At 42.1% G+C, this 27385-nt stretch overlaps 1 protein-coding gene across 2 annotated transcripts; it reads right to left on the bottom strand.

Moving 5' to 3' along the window:
• Positions 1 to 936: 936 nt before the first annotated feature.
• On the bottom strand, positions 937 to 24313 carry rargb (retinoic acid receptor, gamma b). 2 transcript variants are annotated; one of them, XM_070903435.1, is made up of 8 exons: positions 24130 to 24313; positions 4735 to 4883; positions 3585 to 3726; positions 3293 to 3456; positions 2961 to 3137; positions 2507 to 2711; positions 2194 to 2352; positions 937 to 1656 (listed from the first exon to the last, which is right to left on the bottom strand). In XM_070903435.1, the coding sequence occupies exons 1-8, from the start codon at positions 24296 to 24298 to the stop codon at positions 1337 to 1339; spliced, it is 1485 nt and encodes a 494-aa protein (XP_070759536.1). In that variant the 5' UTR covers positions 24299 to 24313; the 3' UTR covers positions 937 to 1336. The 2 variants fall into 2 exon arrangements, with proteins under 2 accessions (XP_070759536.1, XP_070759535.1); XM_070903434.1 differs by lacking the exon at positions 24130 to 24313 and adding an exon at positions 15219 to 15710.
• Positions 24314 to 27385: the final 3072 nt, after the last annotated feature.

Below are 27385 nucleotides of genomic sequence, written 5' to 3' on the forward strand. Positions count from 1 at the left end.
AAATTTATTTTTGCTACAAAACCTATTTTATGTGCATTTTTAAGATATTAATAATTGGACTTTTGCATAAATGTTTACTGTGGGTTATGGTGGTAATGACAGTAACATCTCATCCCTACGACGTCACTCTGTGTGTTGGTAAATGCTCTCCGTTACACACTCATGCACACACACACACACACACACACACACACATATGCACACATACACACCTGAGGTTTTCTGTGAAGTAAACGGCTTTTAAGGGTCTGTTTGGATGATTCTTTGCTTACAAATTGGAAATATTATGGCTTACCTGTACCTGGTTGCTGTACCAAGGGCATGTACAGCAGGGTCAGCAACTGCCATTTGAATAATCCCTACTCCTTTGTGTGAAAAGTATTTTTGTTGAAGATGGGGGACGTTATGTTGGAGCATTCACACCAACAGTTTTCTTAAAACACTGTATTGACAGGTGAGATGTGGCCCTGATAGAATCAACCTGAGACTGTGTGATGACATTAAATCTACCCTGCAGATTCTTTAGTCCAAGTATTGTCTTTTAGTTATTGTGTGTTTTTGTCGAGAGGTGGAGATGTGTTGCTGCATTTGTTTTGCATTCTTTGTTAAAGCTTGTCACATCGTGAGTTTGAGTCCTGCTCATGACCTGCTCTCTCTCTCGCTCTGTCTTTGATATTGCTCTCTTTACTATCTTTTCATTTCTTTTGTGTCCAATAAAGCAGAAATGCATAAAATTAAAGACAGTCCAGTCAAATGTGAGCAGGACTGAGTGAAAAATATACAAGAAAAGCAACGCAAACGAGCATAAAGAAGGAACTGAAATGTGTACATGCTTAGAAAAACCATACAATAAAAAAATAAGTAGCATATCTCTGAATAGTAATAAAAGGAATTCTGAGAAGACATTTTGCGGCAAATGGACACGACATAGAGTTCTGTTGTTGCAATGTATCTTTACCATCAATTTTGTACAAAGCATAGCCCTTATAGATAGCTGAGGAGTGCATTTTCTTCTGTCCACCACCTCTTGTTCCTCTTTGGGTGGACGAAACACTTTTGAAATATATTTTAGACAGTCTCATTTTGGCACAGTGATTTTTCAATGGTGCTCTCCTCAACACACTGACATTTAGTGCTTTTGCTTCTACCGCTCATCACTTCCCATACTGAATCTAACACATTTTCCTTTCAGTCAACATGTACAGTATATGTGAATATGTGCTGTATGCAACGCCGTTGTATAAGAGCCTAATTCTGTGAGGTTTCCGGGAGGAGATATTGCCGGGCGAGGGCTCAGTGATCCGAAGGAGGAAGCAGCATCATCGCGTCATCTCTCTCACTGTGTTTTCCCAGTCACACCTTTCTTTTGCACGCCCACTGCCGCCTCACCGCACAGATCCCCATCACTGTCCGCCCCCCGGTCTTTCTCTTCATCCCAGTAGTCGTCCTCTTCCTCCTCCTCTTCCTCCTCAACGGCCGACTCCTCTGGGGCCTTCTCCTCTTGTTTGATGGCTTGAATGGCAGGGGGAGCGGCTGCGGCGCTGTCCCCCGAGTCACTGCTGTCCTCGAAGGCCTCGGGGTTCTCCAGCATCTCTCTGATCAGTGGAGGCATGGGGCCTGGGATCTCCGTCTTCAGTGTGATGGCTCTTTCTGCACCTACAGGCACACACACATATTTATTTAATGGTTAGTGTGAGATCATCAACGTCTCTTCACTGCCACGTTCTTCATATATACAGATGATGATATATTCTCTCTGACAGAAGTATTTTGCATGCATGATTCTTTGGATTAAATTATTTCAATTTTCACCAATCAACTCTTTTAAAAAGATATTCTATTGTAATTAATATTCTAGTGTTATTTTTGAATGAAACTCCTCAAATGATCTCCAAGGCACTTCCTAAGTAAGGCTGGACATTGTTTGAAATGTTTTGACACCAGTGCCAATATGGTATTTGACTTTGGATGCTAATACTAAAACAGTGTAAAATGTTGTCTTGACACAAGTAGCAATACCAACACTTTGTCTAAAAATGGCAAAAATACAAATCTGACAAGACATGATGCCAACTTCCATTATTTTCCAGTTGTTGATACTCAACAGTATATAGTCTGCAGTAGAAAGTATTACAATTTGATACCCAGCCCTACTTCTAATCTGTAGTTATGACTTGTAAAAGCTCAGCCGACCTTTGGTGCTGATTCCTCGGAGATCCGTGACTTTCATCAGCATGCGGGGAAACATGTGAGGCTTGTTCGGGCGTCTGCGGCGGGTGTAGATCTTCAGAGCCTCTAACAGCGGCTCCTGCAGCTTGTCTACCTTCTGTGGCTCCTCCAGGTCCATACGGTCTGAAACGATGACAGAAAACACAAATTTGAAGAGTTAGCAGTTTATAAAAAATTGCTGAAAAGATGATAGCGAGGGAACTACAAAACAATGAGACAAAGTAAGATTTTAAAAGCCTGCAAGCTAATGACAGCATGCTAGTAGGCACAACTGTACCCCCGCAGATGAGGCAGATGGCACTGAGTAGGCCCGTCTCTGTGTCATCCATCTCCAAAGGTAGCAGCTGACCAGCAAAGGCAAACACCAGGTCTGTGAGCGGGCCGAAGCCAGCGTTATGCATCTGGGTCCTGTTGAGAGTCAGGCCATCTGAGAAGGTCATCGTGTCCTGTTCCGGGGTGTAGCGAGTGCATATCCTCAGCATCTAAGAAGAGAAGATGACAATGACAAGATGGAGACGGAAGAAAAAAAAACACCCAGTTAGTAAAATGAGGATGAAATTCAGTCAAAAAAAACAATCATGGCAGCCGTTCAGAATCACATTTTAAGTTTTCAGGAGCTGTTTATATTGACAAGTTAAGCAGCGTGACAAATGAGAAAGCATTAGGGAGGTGGACGGAGTGGAAGGGGAGTCGGTTAAAGAGGAGGAGTAATAGGAGCATGTGGTTGGTACCAGGATGTCCAGACATGCAGATTTGAGGAGGGTGATCTGGTCAGCGATGGTGAGCGTAGTGAAGCCTGGCAGCCGCTTGGCAAACTCCACAATCTTTATAATGCACTTAGTGGACAGCTCACTGAACTTATCCCACAGGCCCAAGTCCAGCTGTACTCTGTGGTCAGCACTTGAATTCTGGGAGAGAGAAAGAGGGACACTTTTGTCTGTGTGGCTGAGTGCAGAGTCCATACTGTGTTTGTCCTTCTGGCAAAGCAGTGAGCTATATGCTTGACTGTGAGTGTGAATGTGTTTAGGGGTGGATGTGATTATGCTTTAAGAAAAAAACTCACTGTGGTGTATTTTCCTAGTTGGCACAGAGATGGAAAGGTCTCTTGGTGAGCTTTGCTGACTTTGTTAACCAGCTCCTCCAGTTCTCCACTCAGCTCATAATTCTCTGGCAGCACCACCTCCTCCTTCACGTCCTTCTTCTTTTTGTTTCTGTCGTTACGCACCGCTGCAGGGAAAAACAAGGCACATGGTGACACACTTAAAAAGCCAACCCCCCCATTAGCTTTTTTCTTGATACTGACAGTAAAGTAATATTTTATGGAGAAATTATTGAGGCCCATATTGTCTTCTCACCTTCTTTGGACATGCCAACCTCAAAGCACTTCTGCAGCCGACAGTACTGGCAGCGGTTGCGGGTCACTTTGTTGATCTGACAGTTCTTGTCTCGGTGGCAGGTGTACACCATGTTCTTCTGGATACTGCGCCGAAAGAAACCCTGAAACCGATATAAGAAAATGTCTTGTACACTGAAAAAAAAACCCTCAATAAAATCTAAGAAAACTAGGGATGGTGTCAGTCGGTCATCCATGAATTTCTTTATAGATGTTCATGGTTTCCAGACAATATATCCAAATTAGTTTGGTGATCCCCTGACCTCTCCGATTGTAAACACTATGGTGATCCTTTGACCTGTCATCTAACGCCATCATCAGGTCAAAATATCAACTTCTAATAATTTGGTTTAAAATACCTGCAAAACTAATTATGTTCTCGTCATCCTCAGCTGTACTATGTGCTTTGAGCTAATTAGTAAATGTTAGCGTGCTAACATGCTAAACTAAGATCGTGAAAAGGGTTAACATTATATCAGCATGTTAGCATTGCCATTGTGAGCATGTTAGCACATAGCTCAAAGAACTATTGTGCCTAATTACAGCCTCACAGAGCAGCTAGCGTGGCTATCCTTTAGTCTTGATTACTTTAAAATTACATAATGTTTATAAAATAAAGAGCAATATGCTCATGGGTGATGCAGTGCATACATACAGTAGCCTAATACAGAATATTAACACAGGATTGACTGTTGTCTCTGGGAAGAACTAGGAAGTCTACTTTCACTGCTTCTGTCTTAACTGTGAACATCCATTTATTGGTTCTATATGGTACATAGAAACTACAAGCACACAAAACCTCCATTGAATGTTCTCCAAATTGAATGTTCACCAAATGCTCTAAATCTCCACTTTAACTGCAGCTTTGTTCAGTTTAGATGCAGTAACCATTTGCTGGTCACATACAGCACATTGTTTAGCTCGGTTACATTACTCATGTGTAGTATTAGTGAGGACACACTAGAGGGCAGCTTAACAGCAGCAAACATGACAGTTTTGCTAGTGCCGACATCTGTCAGGCTCCAGTCGAACATCAGGTTCTCACTCTGGCCTTCAGCTGTTCACTTCATACACGTCCTGTAAACTCTTCACGTGTCTCTGGCTTCATTTACCTTGCAGCCCTCACAGGAGCTCACTCCATAGTGATAACCAGATGACTTGTCCTGGCACACAAAGCATGGCTTGTAGACACGAGGAGGAGGAGGAGGAGAAGGAGAGCTGGGCACCATCTCCTCTGAGCTGGTGCTCTGGGTCTCCACCGCTGCAGAAAGAGAGAGAGAGAGAAAAGAGAATTAAGTCAGAGCATCTTGTTTACATAAAGTCTTTCAAACTATGATGAAAGCTAATACAACTACTGATTAAGAGAGAATGGTCAACAAACAACCCCCAACCCCATGCAGGCCACCCCTTGGAGCCAGAAGGCAAGCTCAAAGGCAGACATTTTTAAGAGAAAAGGGAGGGGGGGCACTGATTGACAGGGACTTAAAAGAGACACAATTAGCTGATGGCCAGATGGCCCTGCTGATAAAACGCTGATTGGCAGCTGAGATTTGATTGGCTTCTCCATTTACTGGTGAGTGGGGGAGCAGCATACCTCTGTTGACTTTTTGACTGACATCTGAATTTTTGCATCTGTCGTGGGTGTTTGTGTGCACGCACAAGCTCACGCTCACATTTTTATTTGAGAGGCTGTCCAACCAGACCTGCCCATATACCTCAAGCCCCATGTGAACAAACAGAGGCGGGATGTTTATGAGACTCGGCTGTCTCCCTCTGTTCCTTCTCACTGTCTCGCTAAAGAAAATGGCACACTGTATAACACCATTTGCTGGCCACAGGCAAAGTCATTCAACTGCTGCTAATGAAAACGTTCAAAACAAACAATGTAAAACAGACGCAGTGACGAGCGCATCGAGCCGATGGTTCCTTACGCTCAGATTAAAGCAGGAAAAGAGTGAAACAGCAACACGCCTGGTACACATTTGAAGGTGATGACTAAAGAACAACCAGATTCCTTCAAACATGCCTTTCAACTTTCACCTTCAGTCACCCCAACTTCACCTCCCTCTGCCCATTCCCACCCCCACTCCCTTGTTTCCTGGCCCTAAATTCCTCAGTGCACGCTGGACAGGGTTTAATAGTTGCCCAGGCTCATAAGCGGCCCTATAAAGGTTGTGTCTGGGATGGGAAGGAGGCCCCCGGCCAGGCTGACGGCCTCTTTATTGGGATCCAGTCACCTTGGGCAGCTATTCACATCAACAGCTCCATCCTTGGATCCCTTCCTAGTAAAAATAAAGAATCTGGGGTCAAAAACCCAAAGTCACAGCCCCTCCTGTCACCTTCAATGGGTAGCACAGGACTGAACCAAATGTGGCCCCCAACCCACCGCAGCAACCCCAACCTGAACCCACATCTTGTCATTAACAAGGGTGGTAAGGTTTCAAAAAACAGAGAGGCAAAAGCACAAAGGAATAATCTAATAAAAACAGAGAGTGGAAAAAATGAAAAGAGAAAGAAGGGATAGAAGGAGGTGAATCCGAGGACAGAAACTTCCCAGTGGCAGAGAGGTTAAATACAATCCTGACCATTTAACTTTGACCTTGACTGAAGAAGGCCATTACATTACACTACATGGCAGCAACTTGCTTTAAAGTTCAAAAATGTCTTCGAATATGACACAACTTTCAGTTAATCACGACTGACTTCATCCCAACGTGTTTCTGCGCAGCACTAACAGCTGTTGTCCTGCAGCTTTGAAACAAACAAAAAATACATTCAAATTCTAACAAAATTACATATAGTCTGGCCTGTGTTCAGCTGGCTGTAACGTTGTTAAAACTGAACCACTTTGTGCTGCTTAGGTCTTTATTTTGCTTTCCCATTTGGTGCATTTCACAATATTGACATTTAACAGTTAGTGGAGTAGAGACAGAGAGCCAGAACAAAATAGTTAGCGTGTCTTAAATTTTTGAATGTTTACACGTGTCAGGACCTTTTAAAAAACATAAATAACTTAATATATTTTATGAAACACGTACGAATTCACGTAGGCTCACTTCTGAAAACAGCTTAATACTTTGAGATGAAAGCGGTTTGAAACAGCATGGTAAATAGAGCTGAAATAATTCATCAATTAGCTGATCAACAACAAAAATCTGCGACTATACTGATAAATGATTACTCTTTTAAGTCATGTCTTTCCCGTGAATGTGCTGGACATTCCCCAGTTCCAGCCGGGGTTTTTTTGTGACCATTCATCAAGAAACAAGAAACAATGAAGAGACAACAAGAAATCATGTAAACAGAGACAAAACCACAATTATTTTCCAACAGTGAAAAATAAGCAATGACAGAACCAACAGCACATACAATCAGTAGTGATGCAGTGATAAAAACAAAAAGAGACCATTCTGGCATCCGTTTTATCTGCTGTGTGACTCAAGGCTTCAAGAATGCACTGAGCCCCTCGCTTTCAGTTTCTCACTTGTGAGGATCTGCTGCTTTTCTTTGTCTACTGTGAAACTAAATTGAATACATTTTCTTTTTGGATTGTTAGGCAGACTAAATAAATAATTTGAAGACAGCATCTTGGGCTTTAGGAAAGTGTGAGAGGCACTCTATTTTGACATTTTATAGACCAAATGATTTCTTGAATCATTGAAAAAGTTCCAGCCCTAATGGTAATGTTAATACTGGAACTGATGATTTATCTGGTCAGGCAGCGAACCAGATTATGAGATTATCATTTCTTTCCAGAAAAGACTGTAAATAACGTGCCGTGTTCTCCAACAATAAGTGAGTTGAAATTATTCAGAGAATGCAGGAAAAAATATCATGTTTCATTTGAGTTTATGAGTAAACAAAGAGCTGCTTGTTTAGCAGGAGGTAAATACTATTATGTCTTCAGTTTGGGGGCATCAGAGCCCAGGTGGAGGTGGTGGAGGTGAAAGGGGTGGAGCTGAATGAATAGCACTGTAACTTGATCACTGTTTTCTGTTTATATAGTAACACTGACAATGTAGAAGTGGCCCGGCGAGAACAAGTGGAAAAAATTGGTCCCATTGAAACGGAGAAGCTGCATCTGGCGCCAGGAGAGAGGTAGTGACTGACGCTGTCTGAGGGTGGTGAGAGCGGGTGAGGAGGGACGTGACGGGGAGAGACAGGGTGAGAGACGCTGGGCTGAAGGCAGCGAGAGAGACAGAGAGACAGAGAGACAGAGAGAGGGAGGAGGGGACTTTACCTGGCGTGGAGAAAGAAGGAGAGGAGCCAAAACCTGTCAGCAGCTGTCATCACCCTGAACTGAGATCAGCCTCAGAGCCTCGGCTTGAAAAAAATACATCTCTCTCCTTAACCTACGACTCACCCCTTGGCGTGTCACAACATCAATCAGCACACCTCTATTGGACGCAGAAGAGACAAGATGACTCGTGTGAATCGGCCTCATCAGGTGGCTGGATACATCTCCTGTGTAGAGCTTCACATGCAACCCAAACTATAAATATAACCTTCACTTTTTGTCACTTCTAGCTTCTATCACCTAGGTTACCATACAATAGTATTCCTTGATATTACTTCACTCGTGATCTTCTCGTGTTTCTTTGTCTTTCCCACCTTCCTCCTCTCCCATTTACTCAGTGTTTGTTGTCAGATCAACACACCCCTGTTTAGACAACAGAAGCCCCTCTGAAAGCAGACACCTTCCTTATCAGCTCTGATGCCTGAGAGAGTCTTGAAGCACAGGAACGACAGTCCGCAGAAGTTTGCTAAACCTGCATAATGTAAAGAATTTCTAACGAGAATTTATATCAAATTTAGAAACATGGACTCGCTCGTAACACATGCTGCGTCCCAAATCCATATTTATTGTTTACACTACACTATATACTATTGTTTACATCGTATACTGTTTATACAGTTAGTATACAAGAATTCAACATAGTTTTATACTAACAGGAAATGATATAATACTTCAGACATCAGTCAAAGTGCAACTTTAAAGAGACAGTGCCACAAGAAGGGTTTTCTGAGGTCTCCCTGTTTTACTGCCATCCACAATTAGTTTTCAGCAGTGAGCAGCTCCTCCATTTCCTTTGTGCATTGATTGAATAGTGTCCATCAACAGCACACAAAAATCTATGTTTTTTAGACTGCATACTAACTGTTTTGAGTAAAATTTAAATAGTATTAAGTATAGATTTGGGACACAGCTACAGCTTCTCCGAACTTGTAAATATTTGGGGGGGTTTTCTGAGGGTGTGAGTGAACCTGTTCAGGCTTTAGAAAGCCACAGCAACTGAATGCCTGTCTGCTTGGCATCTAGCACTGATGATCTATACAGCACCGATCTGTTGGGGGGGTGAGAGAGCTGATGCTTCAGCAAGACAGAACTGATCTGTCATTCTGTATTAACAAGCGCATGAGATTGAAAACAGTGATTGACACCGCGTGACATCGAGCTGCAGTCGTTTCAGTTCTGTAGCCTGAACACGACGCACAAGCGCTTGAGCAGAGTGAGCATGTGGCTTGTTTTGCACTGACGTTGAAGGTGTTTTTTTCATTCCTCTCCGAGTGGCTGTGTGGTCGACACAGTGTGACATATGGCCTATAGGGCCTGCAGCCTGGCTCGACCTGCCAACATCGCACATCTCATTGAACTAGACTTTGGCCTGGGGGCTCCAAAGAGCCTCCCACTGGAGAGGAGTGGAGGATAACGCCAAGGACTTTAATAATAAACTTTAGCCATGATCATTTTTCATTTGTTTTGATTTTGAGTCAGACCAGAAATTTTAGGAAAATTATAACTCAATGTAATTGCAAAAATACAGCAAATTCAAAATAAAGCAAAAGCACAACTTTGACTCATACTTCTTTCACCCTCAAAAATACGAATTTGGATTACAGATCCAGTTTTTACAGAACTTCTCGCCTCACAAAATGTTCAGCAGCGTACTGTGGAATGTGCGTGCACATGTGAATATGTGTGTGTGGGCTGCTGCATGGGGCCACAGGTCAGTTGGACTGTGTGTGAGGGTTTTCAGTGTGACAGAAACAGTGTGAGGAAACAGTGGAATAAATGTTACTCATTATTAAATAACACATAAAATGCCTCTGTCAAATTAACGCGGCTTGTAAATGAAGTTCTGATTATGTGACTATATCTTCCATTATAAAATGCATGTGTCATGCTTAACATTACTGTACTATGTTGTAATTCATGAGCAGACAAACAGTGGGGGAGCGCTGCAACCTCAAATATGCTGAGCGAGTAATTACCATGACAGCAGGGAGGAGATGGGGGAGATCTGAGTGACAATCCCTTTCATCAGCTGTTCTAAGTTCAATACCAGCCCCCCCCCCACCCCCACCCCCCACACTCTCCCCTGTCCTGCCCTCCCCCCCAGCTCAACCCTCACTAATAACCCTCTTCCCCCCTCTGTCCTCTCCTGCCTTCCTGCCCTGGCAGGAGGAGGAGTCCTTCCTGTCATTGGCAGCGCCTTTTAAAGGAAAGGCTGTGAAAACCAGGCTACTGTCCAGGAGATGGGTCCATAAAAACAGCAGCACAAACACTTAAAAAGGAGGCAGACACACAAACACACACAAGCAACAGTGCTCAAAAGGCACACACACACATTTACACACTTAGGAAAACAGAAATCCTGGACAAATCCTCAAACCTACGAACTCTTACACAGTCGTGAACCTTGTCCTGCTATTTTCAGAAGCGCTCTAGAAATTTGGGCTACAAGAGCATAAAACAAATCTTCAGGAAGTCACCGTTCACTCCCAGCTGAGCTTGACAATGTGTCATTCAAGGTGAGGTTTAAGACAAAACCTTGAAAACAACATTCATGTAATATTGTTTTTTTTTTCATGGTCATGGAGTTGAGCTTTGTCTGCAGAGTGTCGGGTGGGGGTGCGTTTACGGGACAGGTTGTTAATTCTGGGTTTGTCCCTCCCATTCATCATCATACATACAATGCACCCTTTCTTTTTTATGACACCCAATAAACCCAGCTCTCTATTTTTGCCCTTTTTTGATATTAGTCCACAGAGTAAGCTCCCACCTCCATACTGGGCACCCAAACACAACTTCTGCTACCAACCACAGTATAACCATCAGGCAATGTGGAAATGAAAACAATAAAGTTGTGCCAGTGAGATGATGAATTTAATCTCGTCCCTTCTTGTATAATAATGTTTTTTGTACCTGGTTTCACTTCAAGTTTACAGTTTACACACTTGTTTTGTCAGCTAAACAACCAGTGTGTAAACATGTAGCACAGTGTGGGATATCTGACAAATACTTTAGTAGACACATGAGATGGACTAATAATTCAGAATCATTAAAGGCCTCTGGTGGAGACATGGCTGAAAGCTGCGACGCCACAATCAAGTTGGAACACGACTCGCTGAACCTCACAAGATGTTGTTTTAAGTTTCACTCAGGAGCCAGTCAGCAGCCAGGGATCGTCTCTGTTCCTGTAGCTTTTATAAGAGCATTGTAATTGCAAAAATATGCTATTGTGAAATTTTCTTACATGTTTTAAATAGGCGTGGGTTTATCATGCATCATGAAATGCAGCTCAGTCTGATCACTACTCATCAACTGTCCATACAGTAACAGATGAGTCTGTAGACACTAGTTCACAGTCAAAGGCAAATGCTGTACGTTAACAGGCAAACTGTAATCATTACTGTGAATAACCAGATTAGAGTAATAATTTGATTACAGTGTTTGCATGATTCACAGTAACTAAATAACCTAACCTAAATAATAAGTTGTTTGATAGTCTTGTTTATGACCGGAGAGAAGGATGTGCAGGAGACATCTGATGCCACAAAGACAAAACGAATGAAAGAAAGAAAATAGTGAGACTGCATTTCAGTGCATCTTCTCTCTCACTTGCAGGGTCAGTTGTAACCCGACGCCTTCTTTTTTTCTGTCCACCTATCCACTCCACTGTTTGTGTATTAAAAATCTGCTTTTCTTTGGCCTTTGTTGCAGACTCACAAACACCAAAAGAAATCAGAATAATATGTAAACACACATTTGGAAATGTGTACATATTATATAATCTAAAATATAGATCTGCTAATCTAGTTATTTCAAGTTAGATAACCTGGCTAGGGTTAAAATCAGAGTGTTGCTGTGGCGACGCTCTTTTCTGCTTTTCAAAATGTACCACTATTGGTAGTGTGTTTGATGCAAAATACATTTTCAGAAACCATTAACAACATTTTACTAAACACATAACAATATCACCTAATAGTGTTCTATATATATAATGGTATTATACGGCATCATAACATATATTCTCATATTGCGTTTCTTATCATGGCAATTACAATTGCTTTAATCTGGTTATTATTAAACTATTAGGTATTAGTGCATGCAAAGCTGTTTCGACGCAGCTACAAGAGTTTCTGCTTTCCTTGAACACATCACACACTGACTGAACTTGAATTTCCAGGTTCACAGAGGTTGTTTAGGCTTTACGGTGTAATTTCTGCCTAACCAGCGATGAGAAAGCGGCAGTGTTCTGGAAAGAAAGCCCACAGGCATCAAGAGTACAAGAGTACAGGCCAGTGTTTCACGACCCAGTGACACAGATACTTTTACTTTTATTAAAGACTAGTGATGCTGGAGCAGGTACAGCCAAAATAATTATCTGAGCCCCTTCTAGTCCAAGAAACACAACATAAAAAACCCCCCATTATTATCTGTCTCATAAATCAGGCTCATATCTTCTGTCTTTATCAGCTACTAACAGTAACAGCATCTACCATAGTTAGCTGTTCTCCTATGTGATGATATGATGGCCGAGGAGCATTGTTAAACTAGCTTTGAAGAGCTAATTTAAAGAGAAGAGGCTGCCACAGGAGAAAAAAAGGAGATTATCACTGAATGAAGAGGGGAGCATTTCCCCTCAAGGCCTGAAAAACACCAAGATACGGGGGGGGGGGGGGGGGGTTTAATCCCAAATCCAACTTCATCCCTCCACTTTTCTTTCAGCCCTCATCTCTTTTAACTGCCCGTGCCCCGACACACCGCCTAATCTCTTAATTGACTCTTTGTAATTGTAATTGAATCATTAAAAACTCTTGGTTACACAACACATGGTGTGTCAGATGAGCCATGTGTGAGCAAAGAATACACACACACACACGCAGATACACACACTGATACACACACTGATACACACACTGATACACACTACTGGAGGGGAAGATCAAGTGTAGAAAAAGGGGTTCTTGAAAAGAAGAGAAAAACAAATGTCACATAGAGGAGAACCCCCCCCCCCCCCCGCACAAGAGGCAGTGACATAGAGAGCAGACAGACTTTGGCATGTCCCCGCTCCCTTTAATGCCTCCTGACGTTGAAACAAAGGAAGGCAGAGAGGTGCTGAACTGCCTCACATAAAAAAAACACAGGAAAAGATGACCCCCCTTTAACACACACACACACACACACACACACACACACACACACACACACACACACACAGAGGCCAAAATGCTCTCAGGAATTTAGATCTGCAGTGTCCAACACATTTTCACTGAACTTTTATTCATTTTACAATGAAGGCTGCTGATCATCGACCTTCTTTAATAATGGAAAAAGTCAAAACGTTGCCACGGACCAAAAGCAAAGTGATCAATGTCAAAGAATCAGTGTAAATATTTTTAAATAATTAAAGAGATGAGGTAGATTTTATTTGCTTGAACTTTTACAATGGGCAAATGGCTGAGACTCAAGAGGTAAACTATAATATTGTCTATTTCACTCTTAGTCTGACTGAAATTATTTAAAATATATACTATATAAAAATATTAGAATAAATTAGTCGTAAAAAGGTTTACAAATAACAGACCAACCAGCAATAATAAAACAAAGTATACCAGCAATACGGCTGAGTCAGCGTTATACGTGGAGCTGCAACAATTATTTTCATTTTCAATTAAACTGGCAATTATTTGATCGATTAATCAATTATCATTTGGTCTGTAAAATGTAAAAAAAAAAGTAAAAAATGACTGAGGCAATTTTGACGTCTTCAAACATCTTATTTTAAAATGATTCATTGTCAATGACTGAGAAAAGCAGCAAATCATCACATTGGAGAAGCTGCAGCCAGAGAACGGGATGACTTAAACGATTCATCAGTTATTCATTGAGCCTTTTATTTTTCTGTTGTTTGCGTGTTACTGTCATTAATGTTAACAGGTAACTCAGAAACTGGGCTGAATCCCACAAACCCCAGTGGCCAGTCAGTGAACATCAGACAAAAAAGCTGTACACATGTATAGTTTTTTGGCTGAAACTGGACCTGCAACCTTCACAGCTAAAATACACTAAACCGATTTTTATATGAAGAAAGAGGATTAATGAACATTTGTGGACATTCGTCTGTCAGGCTGGCATCTGGCGAAGCTCCTTAGCGAGTTGGAACAGGCTCTGCTGTGGTGTTTGTCATCCTGACTGCTCATCCATCATCATTAGCGAGCACTGAGGACCTGACAGTGCTTGATGCCCTGGTATCTAAATAATTACTGATGATAAATAGACTCAAGGTGCTCAGTGGGGACATCCCAAACCGCTTGAGCACAGTGGAGGGGATGTATATTTGAAAAAACTAAATTGTGCGCTCAGCTCAGTGACATGTGAATAGACTTCAGCAGGTCTGTTTCTATAGATAGATAAGAGGCCATGTTTGATTTTCCAAGCCACAAAGCCAAGTGTTAAGAGTCTGAATGTGGACTCATGACAATAACAAAAGGTTGGCTTATTACGTATTATTATCGTATTATTATTGTCTGTGTGACTACTCCTGTGTGGCGCTTGGGCTTTTTTTCTTTAAACACTGTATGTTACATCAATCTGTGCCTTGTCCACTCAGGTCTTTTGAGGAGCTGTCAATTGGATGTCTAGCCCATGCTAGGGACTGCTTACTATGTCAAGTGGTTCATAATTTACCTTTTAACAATCAACATGTTTTCCTGTGAAGAAGATTGCTGAATCGTAGCTTTGAGTAATTTCCTTAAATTGCATATTCGCCAACATGATTCAAAACTATGTAAAAGTAAGAGATATCTCATGTTGTGGAATGATTATTAGCCCATTCCTATCTTCATTCATCTTATGCAAACTGTCTGTTTCTAGCCAACTGCGGCTCTGTGTGTGAGTTTACTGACCAAATCACAGCCACAGTGTGATTTCATTTGCCTCCGATCTGTCAGTGCTGTTTCTGTTTGGACGTCGGTGGTTGCTGTTTTCTGAACAACGTCCCCCCGGATTGTTTAAAAAGAGCTGTCAATCACATGAAGTCATTCATAAAGAAAACAAACACGATGATGTATAAATATGCACTCCCCCGGCTCACTCACTCACTCTCACAAAGCACACTAAGCACATAAACAAACACAAAGAGGGGTGAGAATGGGTACACAGAATCGAAAGGAATCTGACTCTTCCTGTGGAGAGAGCTCTATGATAACAAAACCAGGACTCTGATAAGAACACACACACACACACACACACACACACACACACAGCTGCTCTTTTTTTCCAGTCTGATGGACAGGATGGAGTACTCACACTGAATGCTGCCAGTCCCGGCCCAGGCGAAGGGGTCCAGGCCCGAGAAGTAAGGGGTGGCCTTGGCGAGCATGCAGGAACCTTGTCCGGACACATCAAAGAGGGGCCGCGGGGCCAGGCCCAGAGCCTCCATGCAGTCAAACATACTCCTCTCAAATCACAGCAAACACAACTACAGCCCTCTGCTTTTGTTCTGCAGCCAAGCGCACAGAGAGTGACTGTAAAAACTGAGAGAAAAGCTTCCTGTGGCTGAAAGTAACTCAATGCCCTGCTTGGTCCAGGTGTTCCCTGTCTCTCTGTCTGTCTCTCTCTTGTTGCCCCTGCCACTGCCCCCTGACCGCCTGTCCTGTCTCTTCCAAACTAAGTCCTCTGGATGGACTAAATCTCTTCTCTCTTGTCTTATTTCTGCTCTACAACCTTGTTCTCAGATCACTTGCTTGCCTGCCTGCTTTGCCTTGACTGCAGTAACTGATCTGAGCTCCCCTCTCGCCGGCTCTCTGGGCCTCTCACACTCCACTACAGACTCAGCCAACTATCTGCATGCTCTCTCGGCACAGAAAGAAGGAGGTGGGGTCGAGGAAGAAGAAGAGGGAGGGACGTGGTGCCTGAGGGGGTGTGTACCTGCTTTCTGATTGGCCATGAGCCAAACTTTCATTCCCTCCCCTCTTTTCTCCTTCAAGTTTTCCAGCTTGCCTCTTCATATTTCATATTCTGCAAAAGAAAACAAACACTCCTGACCTCCTCTACCTCCTCCCTCGACTCTTTCTCCTTTCTTTTTCTGCATTAATTCCCTTTTGTTCCCTTGTTTCACTTCAGCAGGGAACATTGCATCTCTTCCAAACACAACAGCTCTGTCACCTTCAGCAAAAAACATACCTCTTATATGCATCTCCGAGGCCTAAATGGCCACAGGGACACACCTGCTCGCACTGCTCACAGTTGAACATTAAAAGCCTTGTGGTGTATTTTTTCTATGATTTATATTTATTATAATTGACATAAGTGTATATACAAATACAACAAAACAGTTCATAAATAAGTACAAAAAACAGAAAAAGAAACTCATCAAATAAAACAAAAATGAGACGATAATGATTTATTTTATGGGTTCATTATTCCCTGACCATTTTTTGAAAATGTTCCTGAAAAAGAACCATATCATTTGGCACGACTTGTATGTAAAATAAAGTTCTAAGTCAGTTATTAGATTTTTGTTAGTTGTGTTAAGTTTATAAGCAGCTCTTGATTTACACGGGAATTTCCCTAAAAAAACTGTCCACTTTAAACCCAAATATATATTCATTCATTATTAATTTACTATTGGAAACTATGCCTTATATAAGTTACATATTTACCTGACCTGCTGTGCACTGGCACCTAATTGGAATTAATTGTGTACCAATTGAACACTGTCTGTACTTTAGTGCCACCAAACTAAATAGTTCTTTCCAGGAAACTTTCTAAGAAATTAACAGGTAATAATAACTAAAGGGTCTGCAGCAAGGTGGTCCTAACAGATACCCCTAATTGCATCCATTAATGAATATTTAATCATTTTGCAAAGTGAAATGAAAAGTATGGCTTATTTGAGTTCAGTTTTAAGGAAGTCTCATCTGTTTCAGTCCACACATTATTCTGTCTTTTCCTTTTTCAACAGTCGTCCATCTTCATGTCTCTCTCTTGCTTGAAGTTTTATTTGTTTTTCTCTCTTTCCATTTGGTCTTGCACATGTGCAGGTATTTGATTCAATTCCTTCAATTCACTTCAAATGGATTCAGTTATCTTCCCTCCTGGAGCTTATTGGATACCTCAGTCACACTGAAGTGCGAGTCTGCTGCAGGCGAACAACACTGGCCCGGAGTCTGGATAGTTTGTGTACGAGACAGCCTCACCCTCCTCCCTTTCCTTCCCTCGTTCAAGAGGGATGAACTCTGGAAGAAACCCCCACTGGGGCTCTAACACCCCCCTTCACACACACACACACACACACACACACACTGACTTCCCAAATTGTCCTGCCTGTGGCTTCGCATGTTGCATACTGCTCATGTGTGTTACAATTCTCTGTTTTTCTCCTGTTGTTTGTTTGTTTGTTGACATTTCTCCCAACCCCCTGAATCCATTTCTTTATATATTTGTTTCATTATTATTGGGAAAATAATAGGATGCACCCTCTCTGCTGTTTTTCTCCATAACTTTTTTATTCATCATGCAAGCACTCTTTTAGTTATCCCCTCCTCTTGTGGGTCTCTGGGTGAGTTTTTTACCTCTCTTTCACCATCATGGCCAGGAGCCACACACACACACACACACACGCACGCACACTACAATGACACACTGCAGGGAGCAGAGCTGCACAGTATCAGCCTGCTGAGCTCTCTCCACACCTTGAGACAATTACCCTCCCCGCCTTGCAGCACCCTGCCCCCTGTTGCTGCTTTGAGGAAAGAGGCACACAAATGCAGGGCGAATGTGAAGAAGATAAAAAAAAAGTGTCACTTTTAACAAAACATAAACTCTATTATTAAATTAAACTATTTTAGTTTGGCAAATTGCAGCTCTCTGCCTGTCTCACACACAATTTGTACGAGGAGCGAGTCACATTACAACTATTCACAATCAGGTTCTTCGGCTATTCATCCAGTCGTCATGTCTGACACAAACACACAGAGCTGAACAATGGCCTCTCTCTCTCTCTGTCTGTTTCTCCACCAGCAGCTCCTCCGGCTCGGCCGCAGATATTTGCACAAAGTCTCACTGCGGTCATCAGCCAGGCGCACAAATATAGTCACAAATGTGAGGCAAGGAGCGCAAGACTGCTGGTTTGTGATATTCATGGGTGTTGGAATGTGCAGCCTACAGAGTGGCAGTGGAAATGTGTGTGTTTCTGTGCGTGTGTGTGTGTGTGTGCATGTGTTCGGACGCATGGACAATTATATGTGTATGTGCTTAAACAGAGTGCCTGCGATGAAAGACACAAAGAAAAACACACAAGCCTCACTCTGTGCCTTTAGGTTCAAGTTACTAATATCACACACACGCAGACACACACTCAAAACATTACAAAGAACAAGATGTGACTAGTACAGAAATTACGAAAGGACATTGTGTTCAGTGTGGAAAAATACACTTCTTTTCCTCGTGATCACTACAGAGAGATTTCTTCCTTTTCAAAACTAAAATATGATTTAGATGTTGACAGATTTTTGATCCCGATGTCATGAAAAAACACAAAATACATTGTCCCAAAAAAACTTTTGAGAAATATTTACTTATTCCTGCGAAAATCCAGAGATGGTATCAAGTATTTACACCGATTCCAGGAAGCACCGGGCAAAAAAAAAAGATTTAACCAAAAAGAGTTCCTTGTGTGCTCTTGTGTGTGTTCGTCTTCTAATTCCCAGTTCCCACTGCTATTAGGACAAGAAGAGAGAACTTACTGTAAGATTGAATGCACAGCAGGGAGCTTTTGATGTGGATATCCGCTAATTTCAAGTCCAGGGATGTTTTGAGTTTCATCTCATTAGGGAACAAAGTCCAGTCTCCCACTCGTGCTGATTAGGACCTGGTTTGAATTAATTTGCAAATCCCACTTAAACTTATACTGTAATTTTGTATAATTTCGTTCGCTCTGCTCTAATGAGAGATAAGTCATTCATTGTAGCTTCACTTGATGGTAAAGAATGGGCTCATTGTTTGCATGGTTAGCCTTCCTCTTTGAAAATAATCAGTGCTGAAAACTCTTGTTGGGTAACTGCCGCAAGTTTACAGAAGGGATGTCTACAGAGCTGAAGGATGGATAAATGTGTCAACTCCTCTCACACATTATGATGAGAAGAGCAGGATGAGTAAACTACCAGACAAGAGGTGAAAGGATGTAAATGTCTCTTATCATATTTAAATGATCTTACACTTGCTTGGCATATTAAACAGATGTGCTCAGTACATTCTGACTCCACTAGTGCATGTTGTAAGGACCCCGGCTATAAGCTGCATATCAAACATCCAAAACATATATACACCCAGCATACCTTTGTGTTGTTTTTCAATTGGTTGAGCTGTTGCTCCCCATCAGGTTTCTTTAATATGGCGTCATGCCGTTTCAAGAGGACCATTCCCTGCCAGCAGTTGCAGTCAGGGGATTCAGTCCGTCCTTGGTTGAATAGTCCCGCAAAACTGCAGTAATGTGCGTTGAAGTCAATGCAGGTTAACCCCGCGGTCAACTCAACTCAATTCAAATACAGAAACCAGGAAGAATCGTGAAGCCCCTGGAGGCGACACTGACCCTGAAAGCTGGCTGTTTCTGCTGGATTGACTGACGTTGAGTGACTGACTTACTGTGTTTGTGTGCCTGACATTCTTCATGGGTTGACTCGACACCGTGAGTAATGTTTTTTTTCTAAGCAGGTGGTTCACCCGGCGTACAAAGCCGTCCACTGGGCCCTTGGGTGTCCGGTGGATATTGAGTTCTGCTGGTGACGTGGACTCATGGACAGCAGTGTTTAGAGCATAGTGAAACTCTTGTGAGTACTCATCCCAGGTTTTGTGTTTGTTCTCCACATATGATGCCATCATATGCTTGAGGTTTTGGTTTATTTGTTCAGTGAGATTTGTCTGCAGACGGTAAGGAAAGACATCCTTCTAAGTTCCACAGGTTTCTCTAAACACAGAGGAGAATTGGGAACCCTGAACTGAGAGGATGTAGTCTGGCACTCCTCTGTTGAGGATCTGGGAAACAGATTCAACAACTCAACCCAGCACAAGTAATAATGTACAAAGACTAGTAGGAAGATGTTAGTGAGTCCCATAATGTCGCCAAGCACTTTTTGCTGACAGCATTGGACATAGTTTTTAATGTCATTTTAGGCCAGTATGCCAGTGACTGTAGTCTCTTGTATGCTTTGTATCTGTCCAGGTGACATGCCAGTGAGAGGTGTGGTAATGTGTAATCGATAAAGAGTCTTAGGTGGAAGCTGTACAACTCTGTAGGATCATGAATCGGGTGGCAGAATTAATGAACTGTTCCCCGGAGATTAATGTGGTCACATACATTTCCTGAATCTCAGGGTCGTCCAGCTGAGCTTTTCGGACCTTCCCTCTACTTAGGGAGAGAAACAACAACAAAAAAGGAAAAAAGAAATCCTGTTCATTGATCTTTGGATTGCATCTTTTGCATAAATACCTGCACACACAAGCAAAATCCTGTATGCTCTCAACTTCACCTTGTACACAGGTCCTGACTATCTCTGCTCACCCTTTCTATCAATCCTCTGATAGAAATACAGACCAAAATCTGTCCTCAAACTCCATCCAGGTGGTAATCTCACCACGGGCTGTCCCATGTAGCACATTGTGGAGAGGGGCAATGAATTCAACATCTGTATGTGGGTGTAAAGCCAGAAATTCCTTACATTTTTCCATATATAATAATGGATCTTGTGTGTCAACTCAACTCAACTCAACTTAAAGAAACTTAAACCACGGGGGACAGTGAGACCCCTGGGGCGGACACCTCCCCAGAGCTGGCTGTTTCTGCTGGATCTACAGACGTTGACTAACTGACTGACTGTGTTCGTGTGCCTGCCGGCCTTCATGAGTTGACTTGGCTACATGAGTAATGTAAGCGGGTGATTGAAATTAACTTATTTTGTTTTGGGACTTTTGCCTTGTTTTGGGATATGAAATTAAATGAACTGAACTTGAAACATTTTGTCCTGCTGCATTGATGGACTCTTAATCACACACACACACACACACACACACACACACACACACACACACACACACACACACTCTCTCTCTCTCTCTCTTTAAGTTTCTTGTACATTGAACAAAGATCCTGTGTTGACAATTTAAATAATTTCCTGTCCATTCAAAAGCAGATTTGCCTTCCCTCTTCAATAAATCTTTTTTGAATAAAATTATGTACAATCCTGAGAACAAAATCCAAATGTTGTGAAATCATCACATGGAAAAGTATTTGCTGAATGTTGTTGATCTGTTAGAAATTTGCACTATGGGTTCAGTTAACTTGACTTCAAAACTTAGTTCATGCACCTTTAATCTATTTCGACAACATCGAAATGCCACTAGAGTTGACAAGAGTTTACGTCTCAATTTACATTAGCCTGATTCATTTACACGTTTGTCCATCTTTCCTGCCTTCCTTTTACAGAGCATGACACACACACACACACACACACACACACACACACACACACACACACACACACACACACACTTGAATTACTCCACTACATACTCAACATATAATTACCAAACATATATTAAGGCAAAGAAAAACAAAGAAGACAAAGTATGACATTACAGAATTAAACTTTTAACTGAAGTTAGATTTTTGATTATTCAATTCATGTTACTTTGCTTTACTACAAGTTTAAAACAATCAACGAGGTGTCCTGGTGTTACCATGTAGCTGTAATCCTACGTTTGATTCCAGATCACAATCTACGTTGTTGTTGGCCTCTAAATCAACTTTCAAATAAAGTTGAAATGCCATAGATAAATGTGACTTAGATGTTCTGTATGTACCTGACAGGTTTTCTGGGCCTCCTGTTTTGTCACATGTGACATACTGACATGATGCGGCCCCTCATATCTTTCTGCCACTGTCTGTATAAAAGTCCCAGAGGCAACATGTCAAAGATGTAAAGACATTCTGAGTGCTACCAGCTTACTAGACTGGAGATAAACTGATAACGGCTGCTCACTGAACACATTATCTGTGTGCTCACAATGACACACACACACACACACACACTGATTGTCAGTGTTCAGCAGGTATTCTACACCTGATGTCAGTCTCACAGGCTGACAGATACTCCACAAACATGTCTTTGATTGAACACTGCACAGTCTGCAGAATATTGATCAATATAAGGATACAAGCTAAAGCTTCAACATACATTCAGCAGTCAAATGTAGCGAACTCATGATAATAGCATTCATATAAATACACTAATGGGTTTAAGCTGCAGGCAGCTGTATCTGTTTGTTCTGAAAGTGTAAGTTGCACTGTGCAGGAAGTAAAGAATATCCAAATATATAAGGAAAACAAAATGTATCTACTGTCGAAAGGGGACATTTTAATAACATCACCACAAAATGGTACCTTTGTTCCACTTGTTATCTTTCTCTTTTCAATATTGATGTTGAATGTTTCCAGTAAAGTTTTGGAGAACAAACAAGCCAAAGACTTGAGACCAACAAAAAATATTGTATAACACACTATAACACACAGGTTTACCCTCGCTGAACATAAAATACTATGACTGGAACAGAATACATACCCTTTTTTCTGATCACTGTAACTCAGTGAGTTTCAGCCAAAGTTTCTCTCTCTCATAAGAATTTAAAGTCCACCTGTATTATACATTTGGTACAACACTAGCATTACAGAGGAGTGTAAGGGAAACAGATTCAACTAAATAGTGCTGTGACCCTGTACTGTCTGAGTAACATAATTAAACACTACAAAGAGAAGAGAAATGAAGGAAAACATATAAGAAAAGAACTTTCGACTTTTTCAGGAAATAGCGGAGCAAGTAAAGGAGAAAGTGTCTTCAAATGAACTTCCTTTTCAAAATACACAATGTTCTCAGTCTTTGTATAAACTCTTGCAATGACTCCCTCTGCAGTCTCTCTGCCGCTGTGAAGTGCAATAGCGCCCCCTATGACTCAAAACACATCTCTATCCAAACATTGCTTTTGCAAGTTGAATCTGCCAAAAGTCCCGTCCTTGTTTTAAGGAAATGTTTGCTTCTATCTGTTCTAAAGAGGATTTGAAAGATTCAGATTCTATGGAAAGCAGTAAATTACACAAGGGACCCTGTCATGCTGTTTTTTCCAGCCTGCCCTCTCTGCCATCCGCCTGGTTTACCACATGGAAAAACTCTCTTTTCTTCTCGATGCATGATTTAAAGCCTGATTATAACCTCAAACTGGCCCTGAAGACTTTTCCAAAATTGTGGAGAGTCTCCACTGTTTTACAAAGAAACATGGCTGCTAAGGACATGGACGTTCAGCTGTCACAGTTTGCCTCTCAGTCCTTTCCTGCAGCCTCACTCTCTCATCCCCAGCTCTCTGCATTGCTCTCTCTATCTGTCTCTGTCTCCAGCCCCTGCTCACTTCTCCCAGGCCATGTACTTTCTTCCAACTCCCCAGACCTGCCATCCTTGAGTCGTCCCACAGATGCCCTCAGACTTTCCCACCAGACTTCCTCATTCACCTGCTCACCTGTTCCTTCATCAGCCACTCACCACATATACCAGCCCAGATCCTTTGTTCCTTTGTTAGTTTCTATCTTGTCTTATGTTTGTTCCTTTGAGCTTCTGAACCCGAACCTGGATCTGTATACCTGCCTCCCTGCCTGTTACCTGCCTGCCTTCCCACCTTCCAGTATGTGCCTATAAGTTCATTTAATTACAATAAATCATTGAACCGCACCTGTTTGTCTGCCTGTTCGGTCTGCATTTGGGTCCTTCGCCTGCTGCCTGCACTACCCACCGTGACATTGGCACACTGTCTTGTCATGTGCAAGGGTGTGGGATTAGGATTTCTTGCCTCCTGATTGAACCTTGGACCACATTGGAGCCTTCATGATTATATCAAACTTTTGTTTCTAACAAATCTTTTCTGGAAACTGAATTAAGCTGAATGTGACATAACGTAAAGATGTAGGTCTAAATACGACTTTCAGTAAGGAGCATCTTTGTGCATCTCCTTGTTGATGTGTGTTTAAGTGACATTAAGAAATATCTTGAAATTTCTTTTTTTTGTAATGGACCCAAATGGTAAATCAGAGCAATGCACTCTATCACAGTGATGTATAAAACATCTCCATAGTTGTTTGCGTAAGTTGTGTTAATGAATAGTTGTTTTTATTACTCACACAATGCAGCCATCTCTTTGGGAAGGTCTGCCCCAAACCGGCCGAAGAGGTGGCTACTGGCCAGTAGATCAAAGGGGGAGTGGCTCCGCATGGAGTTAAAGGTGAACGGGTACATGGCACGGGGGAAGCCGGTCATGTGACGCACTTGGTGCTCCCTGTTGGTTGCCATCGTGAAAAGTGCTGCTGGTTGGTCAAGTGACTTTTCTCTGACTGTCCCGTTGTTTCCTCTTCCTGTGTCGTCTTCGTCAGGGGCCTGTGGTGAGTGTGAAATGGGCTGGTGCCATTCAGCCCCTCTCAGCTGTTGGCTTCTCTGCCGTTGAGCTGCAGAGAGGTGACAAGGATGCTGACAAGGGAGGAAGAGCCGGAGAGAGACGAGGGGCTGCGTGACCTGACCAAGGTCCAGACTCTGTAGAAAAGGAGAGAAGACAAGGAGGAAGGGGTTAGATATTGGAACCTGGAAGCCTGGTTATTACAACAGTGGCATAACAACTCACCTGAAGTCAAATCAATAACAATTCATACATAAATATCAAAAACACCCTAAAATAACTCAAAAGCAAACTCCAGTCGGGGAATAAAAACAAGAAGAAGAAAGAACAAAAAGAGCAGAGAGCATAGGAGAAAGAGTTGACAGAGCAGAGAAGCGCAGGCTGTACAACACTTTTCTCCAGCTTTTTGTCTGTCTTCAAAGTAGTGAAATAATTTCAGGCAATGCCATATGATTTCAATCAGCAGAACTCTATTATAAAGGGTCTCTCTGTTCCCTCTGCCAGCCTGACTCCAGCCAGCCTGCCCGAGAACAGCCAGCCACAACATGGGTACAATTAACCCTTTACGACAACAGACACACATAACCAGTCATTCTCACTGTACCCCCACACCATAAACCCTCTGCTGAAGCTGAAGCCGAAGCCGCTGTGATGGTCACAGTGTCTCACCTTCTCTGTCTCTGAGGACTCGTGTAGTGGCTCTGTGACCCTGTCAATACGCTGAAATGAGGGTAGCCCCCCTCTCTTGTTTCTCTTTGACTCTCTCATCCCCTTCAGTGATTTCATGAGTGGGTGGAGCTTAACTCTCTGTGGTGGAGCTGTGGTAAATACAGCTCGGCCAAAGAATGTCTTGTTGTTTTGGGCCTGCTTCGGCATGGGAATCAAACACCCAGGGTGAGAGGCAGAGTGAGAGAATTATGAATTTACAAATGTCCTTCAGTGAACTACCAACGATGAATACACAGAATCAGCAGAATCAGACTGACAATGACATATATATTCAGAGGAACTGTTACTAATCTGTCTTTTAAAGTAGCGTTCATGGGCAAATCCCTGTCCCTGTCAGGTACCACAAGTCAGTTACACACAGAAGATCCTGCCAATTACAGCGCTACTGCAAAGGGTCGCCCCATACCAGTAAACTGTTCCACATTTGGAGGTGAGAGTACTGGACATGCAAACACACACACACACACACACACACAGATGCACAAACACATGGTCACACACAAGCAATACTATAATTTACTTTTTTGATTATAAAGCAGGTCTAGGTGTTATATAAATACTGTGAAAGTATCAAATCGCTCAGTCCACAGAAAAATGCACACAGCCCATTTTCAGAAACTGTGCCATTAAACAAGCCATCAGAACATCTGTAAGGTTGTGATGTCACAGCAGGTCATCCGCTCCAGGAACGGCACGACCACCAATTACAGGGACGCTCATCCACCCGCTCAGTGTGTCTAACTTATTTGATCGTGAACTGAGGGGCTGCATAAAGGTCAAGTATAAGATAAATAATTTTTGAACTGTGAATCATGCAAAGCTACTCAAGTGGAGTCCCAGAATAAAAATATAGAGCTGAAATGATACGGGAGCTTTGAAAATCATATTAAAAAAATTCAACAGCAACATGTCTTTCCAGAAACTCTCCCAGTTACTCTCCATAATCCACAGACCTTTCTGTGAAGTTTTCATAGGGACTACTTCCGCCAGATCCTAAGAAAATGTGTCCTTTAAGTACCTGGCAGTTCATACTGAAATGCACAATATAGTCACAACAGAATCTTTTTCTTTAGATATCAGGACATTTTAGATTATAAATAAAACATGCAGCACTGCAGTAAATCCCCCCTTCATGAAGGTAATAATGTTCAGTTCTTGTTGACATAGTCTTGTTAGAGGTGTTCGTTTGTTTTATGAGGGGTGTTTGTAATATTTAGTCTACCCTCATTGATATAAATGGGGTGGACAAACTATTAGACTAATCATCAGGCATCTGTGCTGTTATTATTAGAATAAAATTCTTCTCCATCCTTTTGTTGTTGCGGCAGCTATTTCTTCCCACACACACACAGTGCATATGACACATTCACACACAAAACCACAAAGTCAGCGCAGTGAATGTTGTTTTTAAAGTCATATTTCCCATATTGACATTTTTTCTGTAACTGCTTGGCTCTGCTGCGGTTTTTCTTCGCTGCGAGGGCCAGTCAGGGTGAGTCCCTGCAACTATTTCCACAAAGAAGTTTTGTGTTTGACGATCAAAGAATGTCAAACACAGGTTGGACAAAGTGTGTGGTGATTATAAAAGTGATTACATACATGGTGTGGAATGGTCACATTTCGCAAAACATATGCATTCACGTGCCTCTTTGGAAGCAGAACACAGAAACATACAAGCACAGACATGTAGGCCGCAGACGTGAACATACACAGATGTTCTGTGACTTTAATCATGTTCATGGGCAAGTAATCAGCGGAAAACACACTGCGTTCACACATGCTGAAGCCCCATTGAAAGCTGCAATTGACCTTGAAGAATGAAGGAGTAAATACAGGACGGAGGGATCCTTCCACAGATGCAGCTCTTGAGTCGTTCGGCTTCAAGTTGACTCTTTAACCAATCAAATCCTGAAAGACTGAAATCACTCGTATGAAAGCCAGATGTATAAAAAGGATTGGGATGAATAAAAAAATCAAGTGTCGAAAGCTGAAAAAAAAAGATGGAAAAAAAGATAGAGGGAACCAGAGGAAAAGAAAGGGAGGGGAAGCTCATAGGAGGGAGTTTCAAACATCTGGCAGGCCATGTGTAAGAAATGAACAGTCCTATTAATTAGAGCCATACTGGAAACTGGATTAATAAGAGAAAGAACGGACTGTGGTAAAGCAGCATGGGAGGAGGGAGGAGAAAAAAAAACGGGCCGAGTGGTTGCAGAAAACATACATAAAAATAAAGAAACGGTTTTATTTCCACTAATAAA

The sequence above is a fragment of the Enoplosus armatus genome, chromosome 3 (assembly GCF_043641665.1).
Source record: "Enoplosus armatus isolate fEnoArm2 chromosome 3, fEnoArm2.hap1, whole genome shotgun sequence".
Classification (NCBI taxonomy): Eukaryota; Metazoa; Chordata; class Actinopteri; order Centrarchiformes; family Enoplosidae; genus Enoplosus; species Enoplosus armatus.